This window comes from Cebus imitator, unplaced genomic scaffold, assembly GCF_001604975.1.
Source record: "Cebus imitator isolate Cc_AM_T3 unplaced genomic scaffold, Cebus_imitator-1.0 Scaffold253, whole genome shotgun sequence".
Lineage (NCBI taxonomy): Eukaryota > Metazoa > Chordata > Mammalia > Primates > Cebidae > Cebus > Cebus imitator.
The window spans coordinates 274,255-289,307 of record NW_016107568.1 but is presented as its reverse complement, the minus strand read 5'-3'; the positions used below and the strand labels follow the sequence as shown (position 1 = coordinate 289,307).

Below are 15,053 nucleotides of genomic sequence, written 5' to 3'. Positions count from 1 at the left end.
AAAAAAAAAAAAAGAAAAAAAAAAGAAATCTAAGGCCGAAGACAAAATTTTTAAGTGTCATAATTTTTTTCAAAGATTAATACTCATTGTTGTCCATATCCAGTTGTCCTGGCTTATTGCCAACAAAATTTCCCTTAGCCCCATGGGGCCTGAGATGTTCTAAGCTTTCAGAAGGACAGAAATAAATAAAAAATAAATAAGAGTATTTTTCCTAACAAACAGGAGAATCAACTGAAGTGGGCATATATGAACTATCTAGTTTCCCAATTACTGACAAATAATTTTAACCTTGGACTGCCCTCCTTGCTATCCAAGTACTGTATTACTTGGCCTCTGTATTAATTTTCTATTTGTTGATATAACAAACTACCACAAACATAGTGGCTTAAAACAATACAATTTTTTTCTCTGACAGTTCTGTAGGTCAGAAGCCCAATACCAGCTTACTATGACCTGGAGACTCTAGGGAAGAGTGTTTCCTGGTTTCATCCAGCTTCTAGAGGCGACCCATATTCCTTGGCTCATGGACGCCTTCCTCCATCTTCACAGTCAACAGCACAGCATCTCTCATATCATATCATAATGATGAGAGATGGTTTTGGGATGAAACTGTTCCACATCAGATCATCAGGCATTAGATTTTCATAGGTCACATGCAACCCCAGCATGTGCTCTTCACAGTAGGGTTCACGCTCCTGTGAGAATCCAATGCCATGCTGATCTGACAGAAGGCAGAGCTCAGGCAGTCATGCTTGCCTGCTGCTCACCTTGCACAGTGTGGCCAGGTTTCCAACAGGTCATGGACAGGCACCAGTCCTTGGCCTGGGGGTTGGGGAGTTTTGAGAACCATGTTTCTATCAGTTGTTATGGCCCACTATCTGCTCACTTGCTCTCTCCATTTGCATAGATAATTGACATTTGACATTTGGTAAGATTTTCTTTAGTTTCTCTTCTGGATAAACGTATCATTTTTGTATGTTTTGTGATACTTAGGACATAAAGATGTCATCCAAGCCAACAAGCCACGCTGGAGTACATGAAACTATACCCAGCCCTTACCCACCAAGCAGCTTTCTGGCTTCTGGATCTCAACAGCCTCTGGGTTCAATCAACTCGGAAAACCAAGCCCAGGATGCTCAGTATGCTCAGCCCTGCTCTACCAGATATCCAGAAACCTCTGCTGGCAGTCAACTGGGTCAAGGAAATACACGAATGATAAATTCAAGTATGGGAATGGCAGTAATAACCTTCAAAGAAGAAGCAAAGGCACTAGGGGTAAGTCTCTTTACTACCAGAATTTTAATTTCACATTTGTAAGGTCTTCTTATAAGTTATAGGAGAAAAGATATGATCCAATTGTTAAACGGTTCTGAATGTTATTCTAAAACTATCTCTTTTAGATAGAAATATTTAGTCTGCCTATAGACTTTCCCTTGAGTTCATTTTATTTTAGATCAAGCACAAATCTAACAGGAGACAGAGGAGCCTCCCAGCTGGAGGATTTGGTAATATTGACATGATGGAAGCACCACTACATCTAGCTTGATTTCATTTCTTCAAAAGACTTTTTGGACAATCTCAATCCCATCTCTAGATTTGTTACAAGCCTGGTATTTGCCTAAAGGTGAATTTACATAAAAATGAACACTGATGGCTACCCCCAAAAAAGGGAACTACAAATGGGTCTACTTCGCCTCTCTCAACAATACTCTTAGAGATGCTATGGCTTAACTGTCACCTCACTTCTACAAAGGGGACTCTGAACTGACTATGTTGTTTCTGTAGGCATCGCAAAAACAAAAATGCCCTACTTGTAAGAAAATTCCACCTGCCTAGGTAGAATTGTTAGTCCCTTTGCTGTGCTTTCCAAATAGCACAATGCCACCAAATTATATTAAGTCTCTCCCTGCGCATAGCTCCAACTTCCCTACTGGAGCATTCCGTAAATGGATGCTCACTATGTGCCAGAAACTCTTCTAACCATCTTACTACCTATTTCAAGTTTGGATGTTTTAGGGAAGTAAAAATGAGCATAAGTTCTCCTGCAGCAGACTATTTACCAAGCTGTGGAGGCGGCCCTTCTCATCCTCCTCCTCCCAGATAGAGAAAATCCCCTGTTCCTAATAAGCCAATGAGACAAACTAACACCCCCCCACCCCGCATACAGCCAACTCCACACAGGTGCCTGGACTATCACTGAGCACAAAGCAGGTGCAATCTCTGCCCTTACAGCCTAGTGTGGGAAATCAGACTGTACACATAATGAAGAAGTAAAGTACATAGTGTGTTAGAAGGTGGCAAACGATATAGAGAAAATGAAGAAGTGTAAAAGGGCTAACAAGTACCAGGCAGTGAGGAGGCAGCAATTTCAAAGTAGTGAGGACGGGCTTTCCTTAGAACATGACATTTGAGCCAAAACCTGAAGTTAGGAGTGAGCCCTGCAGATATCAGAGAAAGGGAAAACACCCAGTGTAAAAGTCTTTAGATGAAAATGTGTGTGATATATTTAAAGAACAGGGAAGAGGCTAATAAAATAGAACAGAATGAGCGAGGGAGGGAGCAGTTGTCAGGAGGGCAGAGGACTGGCAGAGGCCACACCTGGTGAGGCCTGCAGAGCAGAAGGCTTTGGCTTTGACTGAGTGAATCAGGAGCCACTGAAGCATGCTGCCTGGTACCAGAAATATTTTAAAGTATTTCAAATACTTTAAAAGGATGCGAAGTTTTGCTTTCAAAAGCTCCAGTTGGCAAAGCTACTTCCTCTCTCGGAAGATTGTTATTTCTATGCCATCAGCAGGCCCCAGGCATCACGACAGTGCCAGGGCCACAGGTAGCAGGACATGGCACATCTGTACCAGTCAACTCAGACCTTAAAGTGCTTCTGTGGCCAAAAATGCACACAAATTGAATGTCCAAATGTTAAAGTCTGTCCCATAGGCAATGTTGATCTAGCAAATGGTACCACCAGGGCTGCAGGTAGAGAAACGAGGACCAGTACAAATTCAGATCTAACTGACCCTCATCAAGATGACAGCAAGGACAAGGATGGAAAGTTTGTGGCCAGATGGCTAAACTGCTGCTCTACAGAAGAGTTGTAGAAACCAAATATGAAGTCTAATGCAGGAGCTATTTAAGTGGGATTAGCTAAAGGAGGCCCATCATCTTTCCGAAGCTATATGCAAAAATACGGTATGTGTGTGTGTGAATGTGCAAGAATAATTTTTAAGGGGGAAAGGTTCATGGTGTTTATCAAAGTCTCAAGAAACTTTTAGCATTGTTTATGCAACTGGGTTTTTTTCTAATTTTAATTTATTTGTATTCAGAAGCTATTTATTAAAGAAATAAATACAGCAGTCTTTGTATTTACAGTTTTCCTAGACAGATAAGATGTAAACATGGGGAAAAATAAATTACACATCTGCAGTCAACTTTTGGATCAATCTAGAAATGGGTTTTCCTCAGAAATCTATCTTTATTTACAATGAAGGGAGGTGCAATAAGAGGTATAAAGAGCTGAAAGATGTATACCTTACTTTTAGTAATATATATTTGGTAAGAAGAACGATTGGTAAGAAACTTATTTTGTTCTTGGTAAGAAAATTATATTGTTCTTTTTTTAAAGGTGCATAAACAATATAAATGAGTGTACAAAATCAAGTAATAAAGTTTGTTTTCTGTCATGAGATGCAACAGAAATTTAGAAAAAAAGAAAAAAGATTAATTGGGTGTAATCTCGAAGACTTCATGGAAAAGGCAGAGCAGAGCTGAGCATGAGGGAAGACAGTACTGAATAGCTGAGACTGGCTCAGGAGTCAACGTGTTGCAGGAAATTGCCAGATCTGCCCCTTAGGGATTGTGACCTTGGATACCTGATTTCTTTATGTCTCTGTGACTCAGTCCAGTTATCGGAAGATTACATGAAACAATAAATGTAAAGTGTTCAGAACATGACCAAGCACATAATTCATGTCGGATAAATGATTGTATTGCCACCAATTCCTTTACCCATAACTGAGATGACTCAAGCAGAGAACTGATCCATCTGAAAAAGCAGCTACGGACACCACAGCTAAAGTATTTTTTTTCTAAGAGTCCTTTAGAGGCCCTCAGAGATGCTAACGCATGATTAAGCTGCTGTACTTTCTGAAGAATTCTTCCTGGGCCACCTCCTGCTTCAGATGCGTGCCTGAATGACAACCATGGGTCTCCGCAAAGCTGACAATAAATAAGCAGGAGCAGCGATGACAGTAATGTTTCACACGTCTGAAAGTGAAGAAGTAATTTTAAAATGTCTTTTTTCTTTTTTCAGGTAATCCAGATCATGATTGGACTGATGCACCTTGGTTTTGGAATTATTTTGGGTTTAATAAGCTTCCTTTATAAAAGCAATTTAAGTTTTCTTTCTTTGGCTTTTGTTGGTGGATACCCATTCTGGGGTGGCCTTTCTGTGAGTAGTTTGCTGGAACACCTCTCCTTCTTGGTTTACAAAGTATTGATATCTCCAGCCAATTCACAACTCATTTCTCAATAAAGCCCTATAACTGAGGGCTAGAGAATGTCAAAACAATTAACAGCTCTGAATGAGCATAACAAATAGGGAATTTATTCCCCATTTTACCTAGGAGCTTATCCCATTCTTAAAAATTTACTCTAATCATGTAATCAGCAAGCCAAAGTTTTGGTTTCCATTACATTTGAGATGGAAATGTATATGTTGTGGGATGAGTGACAAAAAAATAAAAATAAAAATAAAAAGGTGGTTGGAAACATGATTTAAAATATGCAAGTAAGCCAGGCATGGTGGTGCATGCATGTAGTCCAATTTACTTGGGAGGTTGAGGCAGGTGAATTGCTTGAGCTCAAGAAATTGAGGCCAGCCTGGGCAATATAGTGAGACCCTATCTCTAAAAAAAAATTTTTTTTTTTTGAGACGAAGTTTCACTCATGTTACCCAGGCTGGAGTGCAATGGCGTGATCTCGGCTCACCGCAACCTCCGCCTCCTGGGTTCAGGCAATTCTCCTGCTTCAGCCTCCTGAGTAGCTGGGATTACAGGCACACACCACCATGCCCAGCTAATTTTTTGTATTTTTAGTAGAGACGGGGTTTCACCATGTTGACCAGGATGGTCTCGATCTCTTGACCTCGTGATCCACCCTCCTCGGCCTCCCAAAGTGCTGGGATTACAGGCTTGAGCCACCACGCCCGGCCTAAAAAAATTGTTTTAATAAAAAAATGCAATTGATTATGAGAAGGAATTGAGCAGTAAGCCTCAGAACAAGGAATGCTTACACATTTCTTCTTAGGCCAGAAACTAAGGAGAACAAAATAAAAAAGAAGTCAAGGACGTATGCCTGAGAGTTACTCCAGAAAATTCAGAAGTGTGAGAGAAAATTTTGAGAAGGAAACGAGATGAACATAAATAGACTAACCTTTCATATAAAGATAAATTCCCAAGCACAACCAGTTAACCCATTTCACAAAAAATTTGTTCATTTCCACAGTTCATTATCTCTGGCTCTCTCTCTATATTAGCACCCAAGGAGCTTTCTCCTTTTCTGGTAAGTTAGACTGTTTCTACTTTTTGAATCCCTTTAAAGATTAGCTTCATATATTGGGGAGGAAAATTGAAAAGTTGGATTTGGGAAATGCAAAAGGGAGCAGTTTCCCCAAAAAAATCTATTGGTTGCCTCATGGTCTGAGTGATGAGGTGGGAGAGTGGTCTACACAGTTTGCCACTAAGAAATGGCAGAGCTCAACATCCCGACCCTTGAACACACAAGGCTGAGAAACAGTAAAGATTAGGATTCTTTAAGCTTTAACCTAAATGCTCCCTGGCTCAGTCAGGTCACGCTACATTACAGGAAGTCCAAAGAAGAATCCAGGAGCCAGGAAATACCTGCTTGCCACATCAGTCACAACGCCTCTACTGTTTATCTGTCACTTCTCAGCTCTGTCTTGTATTACTTTTTTTTTTTTCATTTGTGTATCTTTCCTACTCTTTCTCAGATTGGGTGTGTGTTTTACAACAATTCTTTAAATTGCCATTAAATGAGTCTAACTTGTCCCATAAAAATTGTTCATAAAAATGATCAGTAAGATGGGACTTTCAGTTCTCTCAGTCACAGCACCCCACCTATTGCAATTTCCTGGTCTACTATTGAACCAGGAAGAAGAAAGTGATTTACCAAGAACTAGAGTCAACTAGAGCAGAGGTGGTTCCAAGATTATATGTAATCCAGCACAAGAGGAAAGAGCAGGGAAGAAGGAACACAGAATCGTGTAGGTCGTGCTGTTGCAGACAAAACAAGAATAAAATAATGAAATCAAATTGAAATAAAATAAGCCTAATTATGATTAATCCCTCCTGTTGTGGTCCAAAAACAAAATAAAGCATCCTTCCCCTGCATCCTTTACGGATCCTTCCCTCTGAGATTGTCCAAGCATAGAATCCAACCTCTTAGAGGAGACAACCACTGACACTTACCTAAGACAATTTTTCTAAGAGCTTTGAGAGGCATTCAGGAGACTCTAAGGCATGCTGCAGCACAAGCACCTTCTAAAGAACTCGACTGTGCCACCCCTAGCAAGTCAGCTGAGGACTTAGTTTCACAATTATTCTTCTGCTTGTCAAAATCCTATTGCAGAAACTGGGGAAAGTTTTGTAGTTGCCCATACACCTCTGCCCACAAAAGCCTAAAGAGCTTCTCCTTCTAAATTCAGGGATTCATATTTAGCCCCTAGAGAGACTTAGGGTTTTCATTAATTCCAGAATTTTTCAGCAAACATGCTGTGTCTAAATACTTCCCCACCTTTGAAATCAGATGCTATCGTACTACCTCATACAATGGCTGTAAGAGTTAAATGAGATCATTTAAATAGTTTAACACAATGTCTGCCACAGAAAAATGCTCATTAGAGATTTGTTTTTTCATTTTTCTCTTAAAGAAAATATGGTTGTTATTGTGCATGAGGCTTTTAGAAAAATACAATAGATGAGAGGCTGCTTTATATGATTTACATTTTTCTACAGCTTTTTAGAAGTACCTTACATCTAGGCTGCATACAGAATAATGTTTATGGTAATTACTAAGAAGAGCAGAAAACAGAATCATTTCAACTTGAAAACTTATTTCGAAATTTTAAAAAATAAGAACCATGAAATTTGATTGATTGTTATTTCACTTAACTTCATTGATCCTATACGTAATTGACTTTTTTCTGCCACCTCCATTAGCTGAGAAGCAGCCTGGGAATGAACATTACTAGTTCTATCTTTGCCTTCATTGGAGTGATTCTGCTGCTGACAGACATGTGCATCAATGGGGGATATTACCAAGATTACTGGGCCGTGGTAAGTATCCCATAATCCACCATCTGCCTGCTCTCTTTTCAGTCCTATAAATTGGGTCTATTTTTTATCTCTTAATACTGTACACCAGCTCTTTTGGAAAATCTTTTTTCTATTCTAGCCACATCCCTAGTCGTATGACCTCTAGGTCTATAGAATAAAGTGAGAGGGTTACCTCTACAGATAGACCAAGGTTTAACGGACATCCCTTATTGGCCCATCTCACTGTCAATCACATGAACAATGGGAAAGGATTTGGATAGGCCTCTATGGCTTCTAAAATTGTCCAAAAATTATTTTCCCAGCATTGGAAATTCTATATAAATAAGGCAGTCAAGTTATTGGTTTTTTTTTTTTTAATTTCAGAGTAAAATATGAAGTGAGAGGTAAATGACAGGGATAAGAACATCCAATTTTTACAAAGAAACCCAAGTAATGAAAAGTACATGCCTCTGAATGTGCTCTAAATCACACATTCATTAGCCTTATATAGCCATGCATGGAGACTCTGATCTTAGGAGGAAAGGGTAGCCTGAAGGCAGGGATACGTAAATTAGCATCCATAAGAAATGGAGGAACGTGGTATAAAATGAGGTTGGACTGGAAGCTCCATCCTACTTCAACGGCCATGTTAACAGTTTTGGTTTTTATTCTGTGAGCAATGGAAAACCACAAAAGAGTGGTTTTATTGGTTTTGTTTTATTTTGCGTTGGGGTTGGTTTTGCTTTTGCTTTTCAATTTAAATGACTGTGGGCTACATGCATCTTAAGAAAGACACGGAATGACTTCCTTATATATCTAGAAAATATTAACATTAAGACAATTATCGCAATATTTTGAACAAATAACAACAATAACATTTTCCTTATCAGTTCACTCAGTACTGTGTAAGTAATTCTGTTCCACTGGATCTCAGAGTGGCAGGCTTATGAAGCCATCTGCTTCTCAGCTAAAGGATTCTGAAATCCTGACTCCAACCACTGGTATGATCTGACTCACTGCTATCAGATGCCTGTCCCCTAGAACATGTTGTTGGAAGTGTCAATAGTTTGAACTGCTGGCACACTCATTTTCCACCAAGCTCCTTTGTTAAAAACATAGTAGAATTCTAGGCAGGGAATTTGAATGATCACTTTTGTGCTTGGAAAGGACAACGCTGCAGTGTAAGGAAAAGCTTATATAAGAAGGTGTATTAGTTTGTTTTCACACTGCTGATAAATACCTGAGACTGGGAAGGAAAATAGGTGTAACGGACTTACGGTTCCACATGGCTGGGGAGGCCTCATAATCGTGGCGGAACACAAGAAGGAGCAAGTCATGTCTTACATGAATGGGGAAGGCAAAAAAAGAGCTTGTGCAGGGCAATTCCTGTTTTTTCAAAACCATCAGGTCTCATGAGACCCATTCACTATCACAAAAACAGCACAAGAAAGACCAACCCCCATAATTCAATCATCTCCCACCAGGTCAGGTTTCTCTCACAACACGTGGGAATTATGGGTGCTACAAGAAGAGATTTGGGTGGGGACACAAAGCCAAACCATATCAGGAGGCAAAAATAGATGAGAAAGCTCCTTGGTTAAAAAAAAAAAAAGAATGAAGCAAGAGTAAAAAGTAAAATTCATCCTCTAAAATACCAAACAAAAGAACAAAAATTATTCAAAAAAAAACACAGCTTTTAAACTGGCATCCAAGTAGAGAAACAAATCACTCTGATGCTACTCAAAGTAGCAGAAAAAAAGCACAGCTTTTAGGTCTGGCTCTTATTTCCTTAGAAACAAAACTGAGGCAAGAAGGAAGGGAAGCTAAAAAATACTGAGAGGTCTCACTAGCACTCTCCAGTCTGTAGCTAAGAAGGCTGGAGTGGACAGCAGTCAATTCTGAGAAAGGATAAAGCAAATCCTGTATTGTACAAGACCATGGGTAGTACCCAAGACCTCAAGAGACAGAAGAAATGGCAACACCTTCCAGTACTCTGCATGGTACTCTGCTACCAGCAAGGAAAGAGCAGAAATACACGGAACAGAATAAACCTCTAGCCATGGAGCAGGCCTCCGTACTAAGCATTTAGCAGATTCTCAGAAGACAGAAAAAAACAAAGTCCATGTTCACTAGCAAGAACTGTGATCAGGGCCAGCTAAGCTCTCTCTCTCCCTGAAACAGCTATATGTTCACATGCAGAAACATGGATATAAAACAACAGCTAGGGCTCAAGTTGTAGATGGAAACATGAAGACAAATGGGACCCAAATAAACAGAAGTATGAGCAAAGGAAAATTGGCCTACACTGTATCTGGTCAAATAGAAGGCTTGTATAGAGCTCAAGTGAGTTTAACACTTCTATTTAAAATAGAAATAACATGATTCCATTTTTATAAAATGATGCTCCTCTCTCTTGGTTATTCTCTTTTATCCCGTCTCTCATGGCATCTTTTCAAGCATCCATTCTTCTGCCTTTTCCCAATACACAGAGAGCTAGAAGAATAGTCATCAAACATTAACTGTGGTTGTTTCTAAGCAGTGACATATGGAATGATCAGCTGGTTCTATATTGCTTGAATTTTTTAATGAGTAGAAACATTTTTATTAAAAAAAAATGAGGTCATCACAAAGGAAAAAAACTACCTTCTTTCTAATTTCTGAACAAAATAGTCTACTTGCCAAAAGGAAAGATCTCTGGCATTTTAAAGAAATTCCAAAGTAAATTTACATTTTTCTGAAACAAGCATTTGATGATAATGGAAGAATAATCATGGAGCGAGTTGAGTATAAGCAGTAGCACATTTGATGAGTCAATAACTTTTTGAAGCCCACATGAGGCCCTCCTGATTAGCCAGAATTTCACTGTTTACTTACTATTTCAGCTTTCTGGAAAAGGCATTTCAGCCATGCTGATGATCTTCTCCCTCTTGGAGTTCTTCACAGCTTGTGTCACAGCACATTTTGCCTACCAAACAATCACCATCACCAACATGGTGAGTTGGCTCTCTTCTTTGTAAAACTATCTGAAAATGCCCTGGAGAAATACAGACTTGTGTTGGCTAAATCCTAATATGGGCTTACCAGAATGCTCTTTGTCCTTGACTATGATGGTACCAGGGGAAATCGTGTAGGACTGTAGTAACCACATTGCCTATTTTTATTCATTCCTTCCAGTCTGTCCTGGCTGCTCCAACTGTGTATGCAAACAACCCTTTTACACCAGAGTCTTCTTCAGCTCCTCCTAGATACAACGACTACTCAACTTATCCCCCTAGATATTAAAAGAAAAAGGGGCATCAGTCTAATTTCATGGGGGAAAACTACTTGCACAAACTTCTTAAGAAGGTGTCTTTTATTGTTCACAATGATTTCTAGACTTTAAAGACTGTGTTTGAGATTTGTTTTTAGGTTGGTCGCTGATAGCTCTGTCTCCCCTCTCGCTGTCTTCCTACATTACCACTACTACATGCTGGCAAAGGTGAGGGACCAGAGAGGAATGAAGAATGATTCAGCAGCTCAAAAGTTACACATTTTTCTGTTCATGTTACTTTTTCCTTAATAAAATGTCATTAGAAACAAAAGCCTTTTTCAGTATGTTTTAAAATTTGATTTTGGTTTTATATTGGTTGTGGAGTAGTAGATCTGACCTATGCTCCAAGAAGATTGATAAACCTTCTTTGATGATGATTTTTCTAGGTGTCCAGTCACTGGAGTTCCCTAATTTATCTCCTCATCTTTCTGTTCAGAAAGCAAATGTCCAATTGCCCTTGTTGGAGGTTACATTATTTTATACATTAATATCATCAAACATCATGCCTCTTAAATAACTACAAAATGTTGCTACTTACAGAGTATTTTCATGTACATTAAACTCACCTGCAATAGGACAACAGTAAGACAAGGATGCTGCATAGAGGGGTTTTCATTTGAGTTTTGGCTTTTTGTTTTTGAATTGTGGGCACATTTAAAAGCCAATTAGAACAATCAAGGTAAGAGAGAAGGGATGAATGACATTGTAAGTTTTAATAAATCAAAAGTACAGATGGAAAACATCACCTAAGTCATGAGATTTTCACAGATATCCACAGATTTGCAACAATGGTAGTGAGTACATAAGGAGGATCTGATATGATGGCTCACATCATCCCTGTCAAAGTAGTGGTGACATCATGCCAAAGTAGGGGCATAAGTAGAGTCAGAATATTGAACAGAATGGTAACATGGGAAAAGTCGTGGACCTGGAGAATAAAGTGATCAGAGCAACAGGATTGCCAAGCTGTGTGGAGGGCACATTTGAGGATCTGGTAACAAATTTGGAGTATGAACAAATTGCTCCAGCAAGGGCTTGCTGCTAGATTGAGGCAAACTATGGGTCCAGGGAAACTATCTGTTTGATTTCATCCATGGTTAAGATTTTGCTAGAGGAGATGACAAAATAGCAGAAGGGCAAGAAAGCTTAGGGCATTGTAAAAAATATTTTTAAAATGATGGATTGTGGAATCCAAACTGGATAAGGAAGGAATAATAGTAATAATAATAGCAATAATAAAGAAAAAAGACAGATTGATCAAAAATGGAGAAATCTGCCTTTTCTCCAGGAGCTGTTGTGAGATCAAATGAGATTCTGTTATATGAATACAGTTTGAAAATAGCAAAGTATTGTCCCTTTTTGAAATTGTAATATTATTAAAGAAGCCAGAAGAGAAAAAAATATAGACAAAAAGAGTAGGCAGAGAAATCAAAATAAGGAAAGAGGCTGAATGAGAAAAGAATTTTTGCATCGGGGAAAGCAGATGTATTATATCAGGTGAGAGCCACATATTTCAATGTCATTGGCCTGCCTGGGTCCCAGCTATTCAGCAACTTGGGTGATTAGAAATGCTGTTTTCTTCATCATGAAGCTCAACAGCTCAGCAAAAGTGAAGACATAAATTTCATGATCTGAGGGTCTAGGAAATAAATGGTGCCCCCAAAATGTGTGAGGGGTGGTATATTATATATCTATACATGTAAAATAAACAAATATAAAAGTAACTTACTTTAGGGAACAGAAAAGCATTTCCAGCAAAGTTCATTTTTTAAATAAATTTCTATCAAATATATTCTATTTTTCAATTTGCTTTAGTAATAGTAATAATAACAGCATATATTTAGCCCATTCTTTGCACCATTCACATCCCAAGCACTATTTCAGTGCTCACAATGACCACCTGTGAGGCAGAAACTATTATTAGGATCATTTTCAGATGAAAAAGCTTTGGTAGAGAGGTTAAAAATCTTGCCCTAATATACGTAGCTAGCAAATGGTGAAGCATGGATTTGAACCCAGGCAATAGGGCTCCGAGATCCAGACAGTTGCCCTAACCATTATTCCCACTATTCTTATGGTCTTGGATAGAATCAGACATTTGTAACTCAAAAACAAACAGAAATGCTTCTTTATAGTAAGCTTGTAATAAATTTGGAAGAAATTGTCTCATTCGCTGATAGGACAGAGGAGATTTAGTAATATAATAATACAGTTGACCATTAACATGAGTTTGAACCACGTGGCTCCACTTTTATGCATGTTTTTTCAATGCGGGTAAAGTTGTGGAAATGAAGAATAAACTGATCAGAGAAACAGAGGACTGCCAAGCTATACTGAAGAATACATTTGAGGGGATGTTAACAAATATATACTATGAACAAATTTCTCCAGCTGGACCTGTGATCTAAGATCCTAGAAGGTAACTGGAATAAAAATATTATATAGCAACATAAAGGTCACATGCTTGCTATTATTTAAAGGCTTTATGGTATTTTCATTCTGGAGAATCTTTTAAAAATGTTTATTTATTCATTCATTTGCTTAAAAAGAAATATTACACTACTACTTTGTGATTTTAAAAAAACTTCTGCTATTACATAAAATTTAGGCTTTATATGTTTTTTTCATATAGGGTAATATAAAATGAAGTATAGTAGGATTTATCTAAATGTCAGTGAACATATGCTTTTTTCATGCACAAGTAATTAATGCTGGATTTGTATACAAAGACTTTGCCTGCGAAATATAACTTAAGCTACTTAATTTAGTATTTAGTCTCTTCCCTCCTCAGAAGAACACAAATCATTATTACATCTCTAGGACTCTAGGGTGTCTTCTAATTCTAAATTCTAAGGCTTTAGAGAAGGTCGATCATTCACCATGAAATACATGGTCAGAATGATCTTTCAAGAGTCTATAAATGTATCTTAGATAAACATGTGTCATTGATTCATGCCTGGTCAAAACAACATTTCTGAATGCTGTCTTTCCCAGAGCATGTTTGCACTTGTCAGGACCCTTTAATAATCAATTACAATTGTCCCCTTTTCCCACAGAGCAGATGCTGGCCAAACCTACCCTGAATTTGGACAACTGGGGGTAGGGTGCAGAGTCCCTAGGCATCTTTTTGCAGGGGTGATTTGCATCAAGGAAAAGATGCCACAGAAATTTTGAGTTCAGGTATCTGACCCTCAAGCTGAAAGATCAGAGCCCAGCTGCCAGCCTCACCTCAGTGGGAGAAAGGGCTATGCTCCTCATTTTTGTGCATGGATTATAACCAGGCTCCTCCTCTGTAAGGAAGACTAAAGAAAATGCAAGGCTGTTTGAACACCTCCAAGGCTCTGGTGCTTAGGGAGCCCTGGGAGACAGCACCTGTGGTAAGGCAGCCTTCTTTTGCAGCAAAGCCTGAGAAGACTACAAAGTATCTGAAAAGTGGCTTCCCCCTACACACAGCAACAGCTCAGCTCAGGCTTGCTGGAGAGCAAATGTGAAAATTCTGGGGACTCCCAGAAATACTCTGGAAGTGGGGATTTGAAGAGAACAGGGGTCATTCTTCAACGGACAGGGATGGAAACCAGGCCAATTGGGCCATACAGTTAATATGTCCTGTTAATTCCCACAGGTTGGAGAGGTCTTGGATACCAGTGGTTTCCAAAAGTTGACTGATTTCTTTTTCTCATTTGCATTTAAAAAAACAAGAAAATTTATAATTTATAACTGTTCTCTCTTTTCTCCTAGCTCTCCCCGTCTCCCTCAGTTCCCTGGCTTCACTCTTAAAAACAAATCACTGTTACTAAATTCTGGCAGTTCAGCAGTGCTCAAGGGGCTTCATTCAATCTCTGTCTCCATACACACTTCCCAGGGGTCTCCATTTGGTTTAGACCTCATGCAAAATTTCACTTTATATTTCACAACTCCTTCTATTCTCCCAAGTATTTGGCAACGCTTTAGAATACGGTATGGACTTTTAGGCCAAATGTCATTTCATGCATTCAAACAATGCTACAATGTGTACTTCAGGAACCTAGCTTTACAGGGGAGAAATGAAGTCAAAAAGCAGAGAGTGGAATACACCTAGCCAGAACTGGAGCTGGAAACCATCCCTAGACCTTGTGATTTCTTCAACAACATTCTTTTTGCAATTGACAGTCACAGCACAGAGCTCTTTCTGAAGGAGGCTTGGAGGAAGAAAACAGGGCAGGAGGATAGGCTACAGATTCTGGAGCTAGATTTAGACTGCTGGAGTTAGAACCTCAACTCTTAACATTTATAGGCTGTGTGACTCTTAAACTTCGCCAAACCTCAGCATTCTCTTCTGTTAAAATGAAAATATCAGTGGTATGTACATCATAGGCATGTGGTGAAGTTTAAATAAAATAAGCAATATAAGGCAATTAACATATTGCCTCAACATA

General features: G+C 38.9%; 1 protein-coding gene across 2 annotated transcripts; it reads left to right on the top strand.

Moving 5' to 3' along the window:
• The first annotated feature begins 35 nt into the window (after positions 1 to 35).
• MS4A12 (membrane spanning 4-domains A12) lies at positions 36 to 10,909 on the top strand. Of its 2 annotated transcripts, XR_001816604.2 has the most exons (7): positions 36 to 1,275; positions 4,307 to 4,444; positions 5,500 to 5,556; positions 7,233 to 7,349; positions 10,211 to 10,321; positions 10,503 to 10,673; positions 10,807 to 10,903. XR_001816604.2 is itself a non-coding variant. In XM_037727986.1 (6 exons), exons 1-6 carry the CDS (start codon positions 1,003 to 1,005, stop codon positions 10,608 to 10,610), a joined length of 804 nt encoding a protein of 267 aa, XP_037583914.1. In that variant the 5' UTR covers positions 36 to 1,002; the 3' UTR covers positions 10,611 to 10,909. The 2 variants fall into 2 exon arrangements, 1 of the variants encoding a protein (XP_037583914.1); XM_037727986.1 differs by having other exon boundaries at positions 10,503 to 10,909.
• The last annotated feature ends 4,144 nt before the right edge of the window (positions 10,910 to 15,053 follow it).